We start from the raw sequence: 20,949 nt of genomic DNA, 5'->3' as shown, positions 1-20,949 counted from the left end.
ACTCCATTCGCAATCCTTTAAAGAGTAAATAATGGCACATAAATTCTCATTTTGGGAATTATAAATCCATCGGGGATTTCTCAAAATAAATATGAACTGCATGTCTAAATTTATTATTCTGCCAATAATATTATGTAGCGGAACTTAATGTCATTTACCGTGGGAGTATATTTGATTAAAATCAATGCAAGGTCTCTGCGTGAACCCATAGGCTACAAACTCGCTTCATACTCTATCACCTCGTTATTCTTGTTTTCCTTCCACACCATTTGTAACCTACAGGGTTAATACCTCAATGGTGTACGAAAGGAATATATTAGCTAGTTGAGCTGTATATGCCTTTAATTAATCTCTTTATAGTTAATCAATCTAGGCGCTTCTGGCACCTAGTTTTGGATCCAGATTGTCATATAATATGAGCAATTTGAAGGCAATTATGTTGTCGACAACTTATAACATTTCTCAAGAATTTCTCCCATATTTATAATTGTTCATGACAATATTTGAGCCAACCAGATTCTAGACATTTCCCAGAACTATTCAGATCACATCTGGTTGTCCCGCATCCCTAGTATTATGTTTGTTTGGTGCACTTATCATTTGACTAGGGTTTCTCGTCATCTGGACGAGCGTCTTCAGGACTAAATTATTCAAACTTTTCCAAGAGTGACAATGTTTATTTACTAGATCTAGTATTATGATTCTTATCTCTTTTCATCGATAGATCTCCTACACTTCTAGCGTCAAGGAGTATCGGTAGATATATTTGGTCCAAGTTGGGGAAAGTATATGGGACCTAGTCACTCTTTTATGATCACTATGATCAATGAATATGTTTGGCAGATTATTTGCTAATATCTCAAATATATTATTTTCTGAACTTCCAGTTCAGTCTAACTAGTACGTGAAATTTTAATAATGAAGATGTTTTCATTCTATGAAATTTCTTGGCATTCCATTAAAAGTTAATCTATTATCTCCCCCTAGTGCCGAGAAACAATCTTCGTTATGTATGTAGTCAGCATATCAATTGATCCCCTATAATGGGCTCTAGGTATTTAAACAGCAGACGGAGATTTATAGCCCATAGAGATACGCGTGAGGTGGTGATACAATAAAATGGACTACATACTAAGACTAGAAACGCAGATCGAGAAATGTTTAATTCTACCACGTACTATGTGTATGTGGGTTTAGTCATGGTATGCAGTTGGCCGGAGTTGTTTCAAATCAGCAGCATGCAATACTGCGTGTCCCCAACAAGTGACTGGTAGACTGGACCGTTGCAGTAATGGTCTAGCTATTAGCTTAATTTTTTTGATAAGGGATTCAGCTAGACCACTCTGGGTGTGGACGTATGGTATAGGATGTTCCACCTTAATCCCCATGGCCATAAAATAATCGTCAAAAGTTGACGAGGTGAATTCACCAGTTGTATCCATTTTGATATTCATAATAGGATAATCGGGGAATTGAGCATTCAATCTAATGAGTTGACTTATGAACTTTGCGAATGCCTTATTTCATGTGGACAACAGGCACATATGTGTTCATTGGGTGGAAGCATCAATAAGGACCATGAAATATCATAATGGTCCGGATGAAGGATGGATTGGTCCACAAATATCACCCTGTAACTTCTGCAGGAAGACAGGTGACTCAAAACCAATCGTAGGACGTGAGGGCCTTAGAATAAGTTTTCCCTTTGCACAGGGAACACATGTGAAATCTTTTTGTAGAAAGAATGTTTGTCCTAAGAAGGTTGTGTCCAGTCGAGTTTGAAAGTATCTGGCTTATCATAGTTTGCCACTCAACCCTGTAAAGTAAATACAATATATACTTTGGAAAACAAAGTTCCACATTCTTTGCTCAAACAGGCCTATACACTTATACATACTTGGCATAAACTTCTAGATGCTTGCAACCTAATACTCATATAGGCATACTTATTCAATAAACAACTTAATACAATCTCGTCTCATGAACAAACTAAGCTTCTCAATTACTCAATAAACACATGCTTTCTCATATAACTCAAATAAGCATGCATATGCTATCATATTCTTATCATGCATTCTCTTGCAAGACATATAACTCACTACAAGCTCATACTATCAATCATGCAATCTAGTGCAAGGTGTATAACTCATAAGCAACTCATGCAATCTAGTGCAAGATATATGTGAGCAATCTCGTGCTACTACTCATACAATCTCGTGCAAAACATATACATAAGCAATCTCGTGCTATTACTCATGCAATCTCGTGCAAAACATATATATAAGCAATCTCGTGCTACTACTCATGCAATTTCATGCAAAACACACACACACACACACACACACACACACACACACACACACATATATATATATATATATATATATATATATATATATATATATAAGCAATATCGTGTTACTACTCATGCAATCTCGTGCAGGGCATATATCTCATAAGCAAACTCATGCTATCAAATAACTCATAAGCAATCTCATGCTACTAATCATGCAATCTCGTGCAAGATATATAATACGTATAGATATATATACATATACGCTATTTTGTAAAAAGAATACTTTTTCTTTGGAGGTTTCTTAGAGCCAAAAATGACTCACTTTGCTCTTCTTTTCTTAGAGTCTCAAAGACTTGCTTTCTAGAGTGGAGATGACTCGCTTTCTCCTTACTCGTGGGCGAGGCCGGGTTTCACCATAATTTGAATAGACGCATTGGGCACGGCGTCTAGCCGGCCAATCTCTCATCCCGCCCACAGAACCAATCTCGTGGTTCCAAAACTCAAACTCTATGGAATCAGGTATCGAACTATCAGTGTGCACACCCCCTGACCAGGATTCAAAGCCTGGCGAGCAGTTTCCAACCTCGTAACGTGGGAATACGCCGCGCTACATGATATCGGATCGCAATGTCCATTGCTTTCTCTTTTACTCCGAAAGGACATAGTCCAAACGGGTCCTCCAAAACAAGGTTTTCCTCACAATAGATATATATAAATATATCACTCATGCATCTCAAATATGCAACACTTTTCTTATGCAAATATGCACATAACTTCTCAACTCAATCTCAATATGACAAATAATAACTCTCTACAATGGATATGAGTTTGTAGGAAAATAATACTTAGGCTCACATTGGCCACTTATGCACATTTAAAACATGACATGCTCAAAATGGCATTTACTGTAAAGATATGCTTTTACTTTCTATTCACTGTAAAACTCAATCAAAACCAATAAATCATGCTTGAAACTCATAACTTAACAAATCTTCTCGAAAGCACTTAGCAAGTAGTTGACATGCTATTGGAACTCAAAATACTCTCAAATAAACATGTTCGAAATTGGTTGAGAAAGTATATGAACAGATACTACAATGTAATAGAGCAGTAGCATTCAAAAAAAAAAAAACGTGTTCGAAATTAGGAACTTGGCAGTGAACTTCAACAATTTATAATAACCACTTTAGGCATGCTTTGCTAGCTAAAAATCAACCATTTAGGCTCATACTTCTCTATTCAACAATCATACTATGACATGCTCAACAAATAAAATAAACAAAGTCTGATAGCTCACAAGCTCAAATACTGGGAGTAAAACCAAATACTTCTGCAACAAATCCTTGTACAAAAACAAGCATAAAATGCTCAAATCTTCTCCAATCTTAACGAAATCAAAGCCAAAACGTGTGTCAAGATGACCCCGAGGTACCGAGCCACAAGGGCCCATGACACCCCGTCCGAAGCAACACGTAGCTGAGCCACAAGGGCCCGGCCACTGCACTGGAAGCACTCAACGGAACTTGGGGCGGGGCTCAACTAGGCCCGCCCCTCAGACCGCTCAAATGCCGGCTCTAGGCAACGGCCCCCTCCTAGGGTCGTTCCCTAGGCCTGGCTGGCCATGGCCCTAGCCAACGGTCCCCTCTGTGGGCTGTTGGCTGGATCCGCAATACCCACTGGTGCAACTGTCTGTGCACCAGAAACCTTCTTTTCATCTGCAAAACATTCTCAGACAATTCTAACTCCTCCAAAACATCAACAACACATCATAGACAAGTAATAGATCACTTAATAGCTCAAATACTTCAAAATCTAGCATTTCTACTCATTTCTACACATCAAAAGACTTCACAGAGTCTTGAAAATAACTTGGGAGTCCATGGGTTATACCTTTGTAGATTTCTCTTCTTTTAGCTTGGTTTCCACCTCCTTCCTTAGCTAGCTTGTAACACCCCGTGTTACGGACTTTAACCTCGGATTAATTATTTAATTAATTCCGTTAATAAGGATTTAATTTGGTTAGGATTCCCTCTAATTAATTAATGTGGTCCACCATGGACCGTGGACCCTTGCCTAAACTAGAGTCTTAAACCTATTAGGAATAAAGAGAGTAGACATTTTTCTAGTCAGATTCTAATTAGGAATCCTAGACCTATATATCTGTTAGGGATAAAGAAAGTAGGCATTTACTATTCAGATTCTGATTAGGATTCTTGATTCTATAAATAGGGGGTTAGAAAGCAATTAGAACCCTGACCACCCATAGTTATACTACACGAAATTATTCCCAAGGGATTCCCCACCACCAAGCCTAGGGAAATCAATCGGATGGAAATCTTAGGGAAGAACCTTAATAGCCAAGGGATGATTAATTAAGGCTAAGAGGTAACTCATGTCTCAACAAAACCTATTTTCCTCGCTATTTCTTATTCATTGGCTCCTTTGATATATGATTCAGTGCTTGAGTCGTGATAGAGCTTTGCCTAGGGTTCATATTGTGTTTATGTGATAATCTTGATGTTTATGTGTTAATCTTGATGCTTATGTGATAATCTTGATGTTCTTGATACCATATGATCTTGTATTTTGATTATGTCTAGAGCCCTGGCAACAACTTGGATTTCGTATTATGTTATTCTTGGTGTGTTTGGGGTGGGACTTTGCATGATCGGGTGTTCAGTCTTGGCATGTTTAGGAGTTGTGTTAGGATGTATTTGGTGTGATTCTTGGTTTAATTCCGTTACTTGAATACGTGGTGTTGTCGTTTATATTTTTGAATGTGTCTGGACATAGTTTCAGGTTCCACGAAAGACCCCGGGACCAAATATTACATATGAGTCAGCGGGGGGTAGGTGGGGGCAGGGGTGCCCGCTACCTATCCGCTGCCCTTGCCCGATTACCAGTGGGCAGGTGGCGGGCAGGCGACTGCTCGCCGGGCACCCGCTGGGATTGAAGTCGCCGCCGGCGAGTGGTCCTCCACCCGCTGGAAAGCTGATGGGTAATGTGATGTTTTTCCCCGTTTGATGTTTCCCCGCGTCCCGTTGTGTCCCGTTGTACCCCGTTTGTCGTGTGTGAGTCTAGTTTGATGTATCAGGTACCGTTCTTAGGACAAAAGAGTCTTGTGTATTGCATGCTAGATGAATTGGTATCACGTTGGCCTAGGAGGAAGGTGTATGATCCCGTAGGAGTGTCATGGGTGGGTTAATGTAGTTTATTACATAAGAGTTATGATGGGTTACGTGTTCCCCGAGGATTTCCCCTCGTTATGTGTTAATGTGGGTTGCATGTTGTTTGGCTTCTATGTTGTTGTGCATGATAACCCAATTGGTTGTGATCAATTGGCTATAATGACTATCTGGTGGGTTGAGAACCACCAGGTATTAACCCAACCGGTTGCGATCGGTCGGCTATACAGGCAGTTGGATTGGTTGAGAACAATCGGCTGTTATATATATATATATATATATATATATATATATATATATATATATATATATATATATATATATATATATGTAACACCCCAGATTTTTAAGACTTTTTAAAGCTTATAATAAAGGTAGAATCTCATTAAATCCCAGAATATAATACAAGTGTTCGGGGTGCTATGCCACACCTGGGCTAGAGAACCCAAGTGCACAGGCTAACTAACTAATATCCTCAAGGTGTAAATACATAAACGTGGCACGCAAGCCAAAAAGGAAAACTATCTACTTCTACACTCCAAGTTCTAGCGCGCTCCAGTGACTTAATCTTCTGTGCCTGAAAGCCAAATATATCTGTTCAACGAGAGATGCTGGTAACCCACTCCAACGCGTTAAAATACAATACATATAGAGATATATATAGATATACGAAAACCCTTTGAGCATGAAGATATATCCTACGAACTCTAGCTTTAAAACCGGGAATGACCCGACAGACAAGGCTAGACGCAAGCAACAGTTATAACAAGAATATGCAGTTCACAATAGATAAGACAGATAAGGCAAGGCATAAGCAATCCCCAATATGAAACCCATAGTCACATCCCCCAAGTCATTCATAACCACAACTCATCGATATCACAACACATAACGCACTTTGTTGGCGCCACAGGACCAATCGCATGCCCATACATGCGGGTCAGCGCATATAGCTCTGACATGGCCCCACAGCACCATGCCTCGTATCGCAACACGGGGAGGCCGATCGCAACCGACCGATGAATCGCAGCTCATCATAATGTTTGATCGCAACCAAACAGTGGACCGCAGCCCAAGAGAGTGTCATCTGACCACAGCCAGGATAAAGGACGAACCGCAGCTCGTATAGAAACGTTTGATCGCAACCAAACGATGGACCGCAGCCCGAAAGAATGTCATCTGACCGCAGCCAGGAATACCAATCTGACAGCAGCCAGCTTCTGAACCGCAGCTCAGGATAACCAATCCGATCGCAACCGAATTGGGGTAACACACACACATAACACATAGCAAGCACACGCAACCCACATTACACCTTGGGAAGGGAATACAACGTATAAACAAACCTATGCGTGATCCATCACCAACTATAGTCCTAAGGGGTTCGTACTTCTTCCACCTAGGTCAACGGGATACCAATTCAACTAGCATGCAATATAATCGACTCATAAACCTACGAACGGTACCCGAAACATCAAACTAGACATAGGCACGATAAACGGGGTCCGTTGGGACACCACGGGGATCGGGGAAACATCAAACGGGGAAGCCGGGAACCCAAGGTAGGGTAATTTCCAGCGGGTAGCCGGTGGGTGAGGGTCCACCCGCCGGCTGCTACTGTTCCGGGCAGCGGGTGCCCGGCGGGCAGCTGCCCGCCCGCCGGCTGCCCGCTGCCGGTGCTGCCCGAGAATGCCGCGGGTAGGTGGCGGGTCCCCTACCCCCACCTACCCCCCACTGACTCTTTTCATCACTTTTCGCCCCGGGAACCGTTGTGGAACTCGAAACCATGCTTGGACACCTTACAACGCAATTAACGCCAACACGTAGACAATTAACGGATCAAATACGTGAAACGAACGGCACATAACCTATCATGCTTTTCTAAACATAATCAACACCCAAACATGCGATTTCCCACCCGATAATCCAAGAATCAAAGCATACGACACAACCTAGGGTTCTAATCACATTTATACCGACAAGAATACGATTCGTCTTCCAATTACAAGATTCAATAAGAATAACACATAATCATCAAGAACCTCATACAATTATCAAGAGCAATACATAATTATCAAGAATCCCAAATAATCATCAAGAACATCATAATTATCAAGAAACTCCCAATATCAAGATTATCAAGATTCCCCATGGAATCATTAAATCAACATCAATAATAATCATAGTAATTCGCCATCTACAATCATACGGGGGAAACCCTAAGGGGAAATCATAACTATGAAAATAGGTTTTGTTGAGACATGGGTTACCTCTTAGCCTTAATTAATTCCTTGGCTATGAAGGATCTTTCTTTAAGCTTTCTTGATTTCTTGATTTCTCCTAAGGGGATTCTTGGAGCTCCTTGGGTGGTGAGAGATTATTGTGGTGGGGATTCTAGGTGCCTTCTAAGTTCCCTATTTATATACTATGGGGTTTTAATTCTCCTAGGATTGGGTATTGGGCTTCAGGGATGGGGATCCACGGACCATGGTGGGCTTAATACTGATTAATCATTGTGATTTATTTCTTTTCTTTCTGGTTGGATGTCTAATTAATTAATTGCTTTTAGGACTCGTAACACGGGGTGTTACAATATATATATATATATATATATATATATATATATATATATATATATATATATATATATATATATATATATATATGGCTGCGGTCCATAATCTGGTTGCGATCAGACATACATGATAATAGGGCTGCAGTCCACCGTTTGGTTGCGATCAAACGTTTATGATACAAATGAGCTGCGGTTCATTGATTGGTTGCAATCAATCTCCTTGTGCTGCGGTACAAGTTAAAGTGTTGCGGGGCCATGTCAGAGCTATATGCGCTGATCCTCATGTATGTAGAGATGACCACGGTTCCGGTTCGAACCGGAACTGTGACTGTGCGAACCGGAACCGAACCGGAACCGTCCGTACAGTTCCGGTTCCGGTTAAGGTTTGTAAAATCTTGGAACCGGAACCGGCGGTTCCGGTTCCAAACCGGAAAAAAATAAATATTATAGTGTATGGGCACCCCTACATGTATGGGCATGTGAATGGTCCTGCGGCACCACCATATGTGTGTAGACCATTACGTGTCTTGTTGTTGATTGTGTAATGATGACTGAATAATGATATGATTGGTATTGCGTAGTCGTATGACCTTAGGATGCATGCTAGAATCTTTATGGTTGAGTCTAATTGTATTGAATGTATCTGCTATTGCTTGACTGAGTCTGTTCTCGGATTTAAATTAGAGTTTCTTAAGTATATATGTATTCCAGTTTCAGAATGAGTTTCTTATATCTACCTATATTGTACTTAACGCGTTGGAGTGGGTTACCAGCATTATTCGCTGACGGTTGTGATACCGAATGTTTTTCAGGTAATAAGCCTTAGCTTTGGAGCGCGCTAGTCAGAGCATGGACTTAGTTAGATTAGTTCAATTATTGGCCTGCGTGCCTTGAAGTTGTATGGAATATTGATTTGAGGATTTCTTATGTTTGGATAGTTTAACCTGTGCATATGAGTTATCCAGCTCAGATGTGGTATAACACCCCCACTATTATGTTTAGTTTATGCTCTGTTTGGGAATTTATAATAGATTTGCCTTTATTTCATAAGCTTTAAAAGTTTTAAAAATTAGGGGTGTTACATAGTTACAACCTCCTTCACCTCCTAAACATCTCAAACAAACCATACAACCAATCTTAACCTATAAACTCAGAGAAGGATGAAAGCAAAGATGAAATGGAAGGTTAGGATTGAATGTAGAAGAATGGTGAACTTACAGTGTGTTCTTGGTGTTCTTGCATAGGGGAGCTCAAGGGTGGAAACAAGAGGCTAAGTCTGATAAATGCTCAATATATAGGAGCACAAAACCCTAGGTTGATCACCCATGATTGGTGGAGGGCAAAAGGGGAAAAGCTTTGGCTAGAAAGTTGCATCAGACAAAGTGTTAGTGGCTTGTGGTCCACCATGCTTCATGAACCAAGGGCTTGAATTGCTATTTAATATAGTTTGGGGTTGAAAAAAGGAATTTTCCCAAATGATTTATAGATGAACACATGGTTTAAGCTTCTCAGATTCCTCCCGGTTTCACTCAGATAAATTTCTCAGTTCAAAACTTGGCACGCAATGTACCCGAAAATTTAGGATATTGGGATTTAAATCCATTCTTGGCGTCTAATCAAATTTAAAATGGCTCAAATAATTTATTCAACACTGTTTTCTTCGTAAAAAAATTTATGGAGCGAAAATTGGCTATTTTGGATTTTCTTACAACCAGATTTATAAAATAAATTTTGGGTTGTCATAGAGACAATCAAGGAATTCGGTATTGTTTTTGATTTAGTTTATATATGAAACTCGTTGGACCGGATATCCTTAAAACTAAGTAAGGTTCTTTTGATTGAGGATATATGAGGGCAGTTTCGATTATTAACTTTGTTCCGTTAAGAGGAATAAGTGAAACTCTTCCAGAGCCCAAAATAAGAATCTTTTATCTGTCAAAACAGTGTGCGTGGTTGCTCTATCTACCAAGGATAAATCCAAAACATCCCCCATATCTCTATAGAGAAATGAGTAATTAGGAAAACGAGTGATGAATATTCTATTCATAAGAAGATTTATTTAAAGAGCATAGAATATTTATTCAAAATGCACACAAGCACTTAAAAGTATGAAAAAAACTGTCGAGGCCAATCCACGATTATTACATAAAAACGAGGATAGAAAGAAAAGAAAGATCATTCTTGATCTCCATAATCTTCAAGCTCATACTTCATGAGGTCATCATCATCAGCATTATCAAGTGCGTTTGCTTCTGGTAACGCAACATGGTGGAACTCATCTTTAGGTCGCGTTTTGTCCCTCTTAATTATTTGCTGATATGCCTCAACCAAGTGCTTCGGGGTGCGACATGTACATGACCAATGTCCTGTGCACCCACATCTATAGCAGGCTTGCTGCTGCCCGGAATAATTGTTGGATGAGCTTGGTTGTTCCTGATTTTTTCGGCTGCCTTTGCTTGTTGCGGGAGTTATGATTCTTATTGCATCCATGTCTTCCTCCACGACTTGGACCCCTTCCATGACCTCTTCCTCATCCTCTACCTTGGTTCCCCCTAATGTTGCTCGACTGGGCAACATGGTGTGCTTCAAGCACTGGTGCAGAGCCAACATGGCGTGCATTATGGTTTCGCATTAACAACTGGTTATGTTTCTCAGCTACTAGGAGGGCGGAAATCAGCTCAACATGCTGGGTATAGTTTTTGGCCCTGTACTGCTGCTGGAGTACAAGGTTACTAGCATGAAATGTGGACAAAGTCTTTTCGATCAGGTCTTTGTCAGAAACTTCTTGTTTACAGAGTTTGAGTTGTGACACAATTTTATGTAATGCCAAATTATATTCAATTGCAGACTTATAGTCTTGGAACCTCAAATTCAGCCAGTCATATTGTGCATGGGGGAAGACAAACGATATTTGTTGATCAAAGCGGTCCTTGAGGGATTTCCATAAAATGTAGGGGTACTTTTCAGTAAGATATTCATTCTTAAGATCATGATTAAGATGACGGCGAAGGAAGATGAGTGCTTTGGCCTTCTGGGCCGCATTACTTGTGGAATCAGCAATAATAGTATCTTGTGGCAATTTATATCCTACACCACGGCGCGCGTTGCACTGTGCGCCCAGATGCAAAACGACGTCGTTTTATTTTTTTTTTTTATTTTTTATTTTTTGAAATTTCCCGCCCCAGTGAATGGCAGTTATTTTTTCTTTAAAAAAAACCTGTTAAAAATGTACATAATGTTATACTAGAATACACATAATTGTTTACATGAATGTACATAATTATATAACAAAATATACATACTCTTTTTAAAAGATAATACACATAATCTAACATAATACATAATAAACATAAACTTTTAACATAATACACATCAACTCTTAACATAATACACACAAATTTTCTGATTCGGATGTACATAATTGTATAAAAAGAATGTACATAATTGTATAAAAAATGTACATAACTGTATGAACAAATATACATAATTGTATGAACAAATATACATAATTGTGTGAACAAATATACATAATCACAGTAACTTCCTACCGCGCCTCCCAAAACGACCCCAAAAAGACGTCGTTTTGGGAGGCGCGCGACGCACAGTGCTACGCACGCCGTGGTGTAGGGTATAACGATTGGTATCTTGTAGCTTAGTTGATGCGAGATAGATCTCAACATCAAGAACCCAAGTTAAATAATTACTCCCGTCTAAGGCTAGTTCGGTAAATTCACGCTTGGTTAGTGCAGCCATAGTCTACAAAAATATTAGGAATCTTTTGTTATTGCAAAATTGGCCCACGCACAAGTTGAGAGAGAAGAAAAATAATATGCCCAATTGATTTGTGGATCAACTTAGTCAAGAAATAGGCTAGAGAATTTGTCAATCCTAATTAACAAACAGATTAAACCAAAAAATTATAGACAATCCTTAGGTATACTTCCAGGAAAGTTGGTCAAGACGAAGCTTGGTTAAATACCAACTCCTTAAACAGAGTAGTGTCACAAGGGGACTAGTAGCAACAAGGCGTTTAAGCCAGGGCCATAGAACTAGTATTCGTCCCCAAGAAACTTCCCTAATTTATGCGTTCTCATATTTGAAGTAAAATCGTTTGAGAGATCTAAAGATTCGCCTACGGATAAGGCTTTGAATAGGGTAAACTATGAATATTTATTTACTTATGTGCTTTTTAAGAACTTTATAAGAACACGAGTGGAGTAACAGAGAATATACCTTAAAAGACACTAAATTCACCTAAAAGGCTCTAAATCATGCATAGTATGTTAGACAATAATATGACTAACATGAACTATAGTAAACGAGTAACCTGCCTCGTTACAGCGGAAGCTTTAGGATCGCCCGAATATCCCCAGCCATAGTCGTTGGTATTGCCACGAGATGGTAAACCTGCATAATAAAGGCTAGTATTTTGTTTACCTCTTCTCTCCCGAATACTCGATGGTGCGTGTATACTGAACATGGGAGCTGTGGGACGACTATTTTGCTTAGAAGCCCACATGCCATCAATGTAGGCAGATATTCAGTTAAAGCTTAACTGAATATCCTGAGTTGCCTAACAGATTAAGTCACTAACTGACTTAATCTTCCACTTGCACCACAACCACCCAATAATACAATATATTATATATTGTATACACGGAAAATACTTACATTCTCCCACTTGGTGCAAGTACTGGCACAACCTTCATTAAAGAACAAAATACAGGAACCATAGTAATATGTCATCTACTAATCAAGTGAGTAATATCTACTATGATCACATGCATTTAAATTCCCTAACTTAGGTTCTTTATGAACAAACCCTACGTTTATTCTTAGTCCCTTAATGGATGTTTCTCAAAATATATTATGTGCACAACTGAAGGAAGAAACCATCCAAATTCACTGTATGATCTCCAAAATCTTAGAAGCATGCCTTAAGTAGAGATCTCTTAATGTTAGCAGAATGCTAACTATATTCTATGACTTGTTTATAAGTTAACATAAACACTACCTCTAACGGCTAAGAGCTTGGAGTTGACACGTCTGTCACTCCCACTCATTAAGATAGCCAAAGATAGTCAAGTCATAGAAACGTTCCAATAACTTAGACAACAAACCAAAAAAATCTAAGTCCATAATTTGGAATCTTAAACATACACCAACTTCCCAAATAATCTCAAGGTCCACCTCGAAATTAATTGAACATTTACGAGTAATATTATGTCTTACAAAATTGTTTTGAGCCTTACAAACCAAAAATGGCCCAGGATCAATTTTGAAGAAACTAAAGACTCTATCAATCGCTAAAGAATTTATTAATTGAAAGTGCACCACAAGTTAAATGCTTTCGTTCTAATAAAGTCATTAATATTGTTACAACATTTTCATAAATATGTTGTACAACCAAACATTCAATGAAATGAACTTATGAATTATAAGAACAAAAAACTAAATTAATACTTGTGGAAACTTTTGGACTTATTGCTAGACGCACAATCCAATTTGGAATGTATGAAAACAATTAAATCCATCAGCTTTAGTGGAGTATTTAATGATCTTTTTCTAAATGATCACTCCCACTGATTAAGATATTCTTTAGCCAAATTAATTATGAGTGTTATATCATTGATTTAGCCAAATCCATTATTAGTGTTATATCATTAATCAGTGGGACTACTCGAAAGAATTCAATAATGAGAGTTAGTTAGAAAACACTCCGCAAATCCTGCTTCCTATTGTGATCTTACGCACGAATGGCGGCGCCACCGGGGGCCGTCGTGCCCCCTCCTCGCACCTTTGCCGATATCCTCACCCACACCTCTGATGCTTCGCCTCTTCGACCGACGGGTAGATACAAGGGTATGCCCGCAGTCACTTTCTCTGATGATGATGTTCGTCAATTTTCCCACAATGCAAATTCCGATTTGCTATGGTGGGCAAATTAGCGAAAATCCGTTCGCCAATGGTGGACATTCGCAAGACTTTTGACCAAATCGGATTTGGTGGAGCGTTCTCCCTCGGTTTGATAGATCAACGCCATATCCTGATCAACTTCGACCATGAGAATGACTTTCAACGTTGCTGGCTCCGACAAACCTGGTCGATCAAAGGTGCTCTAATGCGTGTCTTTAAATGGTCTCCGGATTTCAGGCCTGAGATCGAATCGCCAGTTGTACCGGTGTGGATAGCATTCGAAGGCCTGCCGGCACACCTCCAGGATAAACGTGCTATCTACTCGATCGCCAATTTGATTGGCCCCCCGCTGAAGGTTGTTGCCTCCACTCTTACGCACAATAGGCCCTCCCTGGCTCGGGTCTGTGTGGAATTGAATGTCAGCACCCCCCTCACTGAACAGATTTGGATCAACAATGGCTCCTTTGGTGGATTTATGCAGAAAGTTTCGTACGAGTTCGTCCCTCCATATTGTTTGGGTTGCCAAAAATTTGGTCATCTATCACCAGATTGCCGAGCACAGATGAAAGGACGCAAGGATCCCCGGATTGAACCTATGCCCAGTCGCCAACCACAGATTGTTCCACCAAGAAAAAGATGGCGGCTAATCGAACAAGAGACCGCACATCGGAGTGTTGATCCTCCGGCGAACCCTGCCCCTGATCCCCCGGCGATTGCCCCAAAATTCCAACCAGATGATAGAATACAAGACACCGATAGCTCTACGCCACAGGTAGCCATCCCAGACGCCAATGCGTTTCTGGGGGATACAGTCATAGATGATCAGAGCCTCCTTCAGCCCTCCCAATCAGATTCGCAACCCGGCCATTTATCAGAAGGTGACGAGGCTCATGATTTTCAAGCATACAGTCAATCCCTGCTTGAGTCTTGGAAAGAAGACAGTAAGCAATTTGCCTCTAAGTTAGGTAAATCCCAGCCAGATGATTTCATAACTGTGACCAAGAAAAAGAGGCGGCCTCGTGAGGATTATTCAGTGAATGTCCCTGCTGTCACGACGCGCTTCGCTGCTGGAAAAATCGCCCGCGTTTCCTTCTCCCACCGATTGAAATGAATCTGCTAAGTTGGAACATCAGGGGCCTGCTCACCTCACGGCGCAGGCACAAAAAAATTGTGAGACGTGAGCGCATTAAGTTTGTTTCAATTCTTGAACCGATGGTCTCCCAAGATCGGTTGAATAACTTTGTTCGTGAGCTCAGCTTTGACGATGGCTATGCATCCTTGACATCGAAAATTTGGCTGTTTTGGTCTGATTCTTGCATGGTTGATGTGCTTCTTGACACTGAGCAGTTTCTTCTTTGCAAAGTTCAGTACCTACCTTGGAATTTCTCCTTTAGATTCTGTGCAATCTATGCGAAGCACACTCGTGCGGAAAAGGCACGATTGTGGGAACAATTGGCTTCCTGGTTGGATAGTCCTGATCCGATCCTATTAGGTGGTGACTTCAACGTCATCGCTAGCATTTCTGAATACCGGGGTGAGGCTGTGCCGGATATGAATAATATCGTGGACTTTTCAGATTTTATAAATGATAATTCCCTGATTGATCTACCAGTATTAGGGAACCAGTACACCTGGCACGGTGTTCGCAGTTCGGGGGCAGTGTGGAAACGACTTGATCGCTTCTTGCTGAATGCTTCTATGCGGGACTATTTTACAAACATTACAATTAATATTCTGCCACGAACTACCTCGGATCATGCGCCAATTCTTCTACAAGGGGCGAATGCAACTATGTCTGTGCCAATGAAATTCAGATTCCAGAACATGTAGCTATCACACTCGGACTTTAACTCTCTTGTTACAGCTAATTGGTCTCTCCCATCAGCCGGGGGAGGCATGCGAGCTCTGGCTTACAAGCTTAAGCGTCTCAAATCAGCTCTTCGGGTCTGGAACAAGGAATCCTTTGGGAATATTTTGACCATGTCAGAGATCTTGAAGCCAGAGTGGCAGAGGCAGAGATCATCCATGCAAACAGCCCATCAGGTGAAGCAAGATCAGCACTCCACAATCTTCAAGCTAATCTCCTCCTTGCCTTAAAACGTGAAGAATGTTTTTGGAAACAGAAGGCGCGGGTCAAATGGCTTAAGGAGGGCGATTCAAACACTCATTTTTTTCATGCTGTGGTGAAGGACAGGCATCGCAGGCAAAGGATCTGTGCTATCAAAAGGCAAGATGGCGCTCTAGTAACCTCGCAATATGATATTCAGGCTGAGGCAGTTGCATTCTACTCTAATTTGTTCTCCACTGAGGCCTGTTCAGATTTGGATTCTCTTTTGCAGTGCCTCCCAAGTGACCTCGTCACTTCGGAGACGGGGCCCCTGTTAGCGCCGCTTACACAAGACGAGGTTAAAAGCGCAGTTTGGAAATTGGATCCTGACAGTGCGGCAGGTCCTGACGGGTTTTCGGGGTCCTTCTTCCGTCACTGCTGGGATATTGTCAAGGGGGATGTTTATAATGCAGCTATAGATTTTCTTACAGGGGTGGCGCTGCCGAAGGCCATGGCAAGTGCTCAAATCGTACTGATTCCCAAAAAGTCCAACCCGGATTCCTTTGCAGACTTTAGACCAATCTACCTTTGCACGTTCATGAGCAAAGTGTTTACCAGGATCATTACTTCTCGCCTCAGTCCGATTCTCCCGAAGATAATCTCAAGGGAACAAGCGGGGTTTGTGGAAGGCCGGAGCATCCAGGATAATGTTCTTTTGGCCTTCGAGTTGTTGCAATTCTTGAATAAAAGGTGTCGGGGCTCGAATGTCATAATTAAGCTGGACATGATGAAAGCATTTGATCGGGTAGAGTGGCCATGCCTGCGTGCAATTTTAATTAGACTCGGCTTCCCGCTCCCCTTTGTTAACATCATTATGCAGAACCTGGAGGTAACCAGGTTGTCGGTCTTAGTAAATGGGATCAGTTGTGGCTTCTTCCAGCCCACAAGAGGGGTCAAACAAGGGGATCCTTTATCTCCACTGCTCTTTATTTTGGTCTCGGAAGCTTTGTCCCGCTCTCTCATTTTGAAGATGGGAACTGGCTTGCTCTCGCCATATTCTTCGTCGGTGGGATGCCCCACGATCACTCATTTAGCTTTCGCCGATGACATCATTATCTTTGCTAATGGGGCGTCGAGATCTTTGAAAGCCCTGGTAGAGGTGCTCACGCAATACCAAGCCGGATCAGGTCAGAAGATTAACTTTCGGAAAAGCTTCTTTGTTACTTCCAGGCACTGCTCAGACCGCTGGGCTTCCGCTATGGCACGGTTACTCGGCATGTAGAGATCGGTCTTGCCTTTTCACTACTTGGGTGTAAATTTATTCGTGGGCAGAAATCGCCCGCTGTATTACCAACATTTGCTGGAGAAGGTTGACAGTAAACTCCTCGGCTAGCAGCGAAAACTTCTATCACCGGGCGGCAGGCTGACGCTAATCAAACACGTGCTGGCTATGATTCCCCTATACACAGTGGCTTCAACCATGCTTCCACGCCAAACAGAAAAATCCCTTGAATCCAGGTTTGCTAAATTTTTCTGGGGTACAGTGAATGGGCAGCAAAAGAGACATTGGGTGGCTTGGGACAAGGTTTGTTACCCTACTGAAGAAGGCGGTATGGGTGTCCAGTCGCTCAACACCATATAACACGCTTTCTCAGCGAAGCTGCAGTTCAATTTTTTTCAAGAGAATTCCTTGTGGACTAATTTCCTTAGGGCCATCTACCCGGATGACAGATTCCGCAAGGCTGCTTCGATCACCTGGAGGCGCATGCAACAACAGAAAGATTTTGTGGAGGATAACATGGTGGTGAGTTCTACAGGATTTCCAGTTTGGACGCCATCTACTTACGGAGACTTCACGCTCTTTACAGCTTATGACCTCCTTCGCCCGAAGCAAGGTCGCAGCCTGTCCTCATCTTGCATCTGGGGTGGTGGTTTGCCGTCAAAAGTCTCTATATTCATGTGGTGGCTACTCAGACGTTTACTACCTTTTCCGGACATTATCCAAGCTTTCGGTTTCTGCCTGCCCTCAATTTGTCCTCTCTGCAAGGCCCATTCGGCATATCTAAATCACTGCTTATATGATTGGCACTTGGCTCGGGAGATTTGGATGCATTTTGGGGGTTTTTTTGGCTTGTCTACTGCAGGGTCTATCCGCGCCCAGTGTCATGCTTGATGGCTATTGGCGCCGGCGGGATCGGCGCTTGACTCCTTTGCTAAATTGGTTCCCTGTATGATTTTATGGTTCTTATGGAGGGCGTACAACGATTGTATTTATGGCGATGCACCTTTCTCGACCGCAGGAACTGTCGCTAACATCAAGCGAGAGTTGGTTTTACTCTCTTTGGCACATCCCATTCGCTGCTCAACTACTCTGGATTCTGTTCTTGTAGCTGCTGGATTGGTGGCGCGATTTTCTGCTCCCCCCAGGACTGTATCTCTGTGGGTGAAGTGTCTTGCGCCGCCAACGGGAAGATTGAAACTCAACACGGATGCCATTTTCACAGGGGGCGGTGTCGCGGGAGGAGCCTGCTTAAGGAACTCGCGTGGCCAACTTCTTGTGGGGCTCTGCTTTCGCTTTGAAGCGTCATCGGCGCTAGAAGCTGAGGCTTGGGCGCTTCGCCTTGCCATCCAATGGTGTGAAGCCTTTGCTAGAAGGCCGCTCGAGGTGGAGGTGGATTCGCTAGCTCTTACTGTCCTAATCTCTTCTGGAACATCGCGTCTGCCATGGAGGATAAGTGAGGCCATCCTCTTCATTCGATCCTGTCTTGACTCTTGGGGCTCATCAATTCGCCATGTTTACCGGGAGGCCAATCGGCTAGCCGACGCTCTTGCAGCAGTAGGACTTAGTTATACTGTATCGCAGATTTTTGCTAGTGCTGAATCCTTACCTGTATCGGCCAAAGTGGTTTTTCTGTACGATCTTGGAGGCTTTGCCTCGCGGCGGGCTATTCGGCATCAATAAAGACCTTTTATTTTAAAAAAAAAATCCAAATTATTTTCGGGACAAAAAAAAATTGATTTGACCAACTAAATAATGAAGATATAATTCCCCACCATTAGTTGGGCATACTAAATAATCAATATTTGGTTCCAATTATAGTCCAACTAAATGAATAATTAATGAGGATATGATTCTCCACCATAGTTGGACATACTAAAATAATAAAATACGCCTTCCATAACCAAGTTGGAATCTGGCTCAAAAGGATACATTTTATTATTGGAATCCAAAAGAGGTATATCATACCACGCAACTTACTATAGTTAGTCCAAATAACCAAGTAAGCTTCGTGAAAAAATAATTAATAAAAGGTGTATCTGAATTTTGGGAAGTGACTAAATACATGTTTTGCCAATGCAAACCACAAAACTTAGAATTATAATTGAACTAAATTTATAAATTCTAAGAAATTGAGATAAAGTTATTATCTAATGGGTTGATGAATTTATTGACATAAAACTTGCCTGTGGGATAAAGTTTTAATTCTATTAAATTCAATTAAGAAATCCTTATGATAATATCTTAATCTCAATTACTAAATGGCCAGAAGAATCTAGTGAGATAAAACTTGCCTGTGGGCTAAAGTTTTACTCAATGAGATCCAACTGAAATTTTATGATGAAACAATTATCAAATGAGTTGAAGAATCAAGTGACATAAAACTTGCCTGTGGGCTAAAGTTTTAATTCAATTAGATTCATTACAACTAGGGCTGCTAACGAGCCGAGCCGAGCTCGAGCTTTGGGTAGCTCGAGCTCGAGCTCGATTTGTTAGAGGGGAGCTCAAGCTCGAGCTCGGAAATGGGGCTCGAGCTCGAGCTCGTCACAATGTTGAGCAACTCGGCTCGAGTTGCTCGTTTGTTCGAGCTCGAGCTCGAGCTGCTCGACTTGGATTCGAGTTCGCGAACTTGTGCTCGAATTCAAGCACAATTTGACCTATTTAATACATGCTGAATCAGAACTTAAAAAAAAAAAATCAAAGTCCAAAACAAAGCTCTCCACACAAGTTTACAGCTTCAAATCTAAAGTAGAAGTCTACAACAACATTACAAAATACAAACAGATTAAACAACTTCACATCAATTCAATACAAGTTAAAGAACTTAACATCAACTTCACATCAATTCAATACAAGTTAAAGAACTTAACATCAACTTCACACTCGCCATGCTTTTCAATCTTCACTCTTTCCAGCAACAACGCCCTGTCAAAAAAGATTAGGAACAATCATTCTAACATAACCTGCAAATCTTTAGATCTTAAACACACTAACTAAATATATAAAAGCTGTAAATGATCAATATATAGATTTTAATTGAGATGTTACTCATCAGTTGGATACTGGAAGATAAAGTGTGTAACTTACTTTCATGGGTTGGATACAGGAAGATAAATTTCTTGATACGATTTCTCTTTCTGGAAAAAAAAAAAGAAGATAAATTAACATGTAATTAAACAAATATTTGTAAAAGGCAATGCATCATTTAACATAAAAGTTATAAATTACAAATTAACTTACTTTGTTTATGGTAACTCCGTGTATATGTCGAAGCCAATCACCCCCACAGAGTAAAGCTTGTACTGTTTCCGGCAGCAATGATGCACGATAATAATCAATTACTCGTGTCCCCGCACTAAACGTTGCTTCTGAAGCCATCGTGCTAACATGTATAGCTAAGATATCTGCTGCCAATATTGGATAGTGCATTCTATTCATCTTTCACCAATCCAAACAAGAAAAGTCTGCAGCAATCTCACTTTTCTTAAGACGGCTTTTTTCAAGATAGTCTGCTAACTCTGATTTCTTAGGCTCTGAAGTTTCAACTTGAGCACAATAATCATCAAAATCATCCCAATCGTATGTAGAACTTTGACGGCTTACTTGGCTCCCAAAAGTTGTAGAAGAGCCTAAATTTTCAGAAATGCCTTT

The 20,949-nt window shown here is 41.0% G+C and overlaps 1 protein-coding gene and 1 long non-coding RNA gene across 2 annotated transcripts; one reads left to right on the top strand and one right to left on the bottom strand.

The window, feature by feature from the left end:
- Positions 1-14,021: 14,021 nt before the first annotated feature.
- On the top strand, positions 14,022-15,083 carry LOC109170991. The gene has a single exon (XM_019320124.1). It carries the CDS (start codon positions 14,022-14,024, stop codon positions 15,081-15,083), a length of 1,062 nt encoding a protein of 353 aa, XP_019175669.1.
- Positions 15,084-20,225: 5,142 nt separating this feature from the next.
- Positions 20,226-20,594, bottom strand: LOC109171010. Its single transcript, XR_002052516.1, has 3 exons — positions 20,539-20,594; positions 20,386-20,435; positions 20,226-20,261 (listed from the first exon to the last, which is right to left on the bottom strand). It is a non-coding gene; the product is annotated as an uncharacterized LOC109171010 (long non-coding RNA).
- Positions 20,595-20,949: the final 355 nt, after the last annotated feature.

This window comes from Ipomoea nil, unplaced genomic scaffold, assembly GCF_001879475.1.
Source record: "Ipomoea nil cultivar Tokyo-kokei standard unplaced genomic scaffold, Asagao_1.1 scaffold3384, whole genome shotgun sequence".
Classification (NCBI taxonomy): domain Eukaryota; kingdom Viridiplantae; phylum Streptophyta; class Magnoliopsida; order Solanales; family Convolvulaceae; genus Ipomoea; species Ipomoea nil.
Note: the sequence above shows the minus strand (reverse complement) of the source record. Positions and strands in the feature narration are given on the sequence as shown.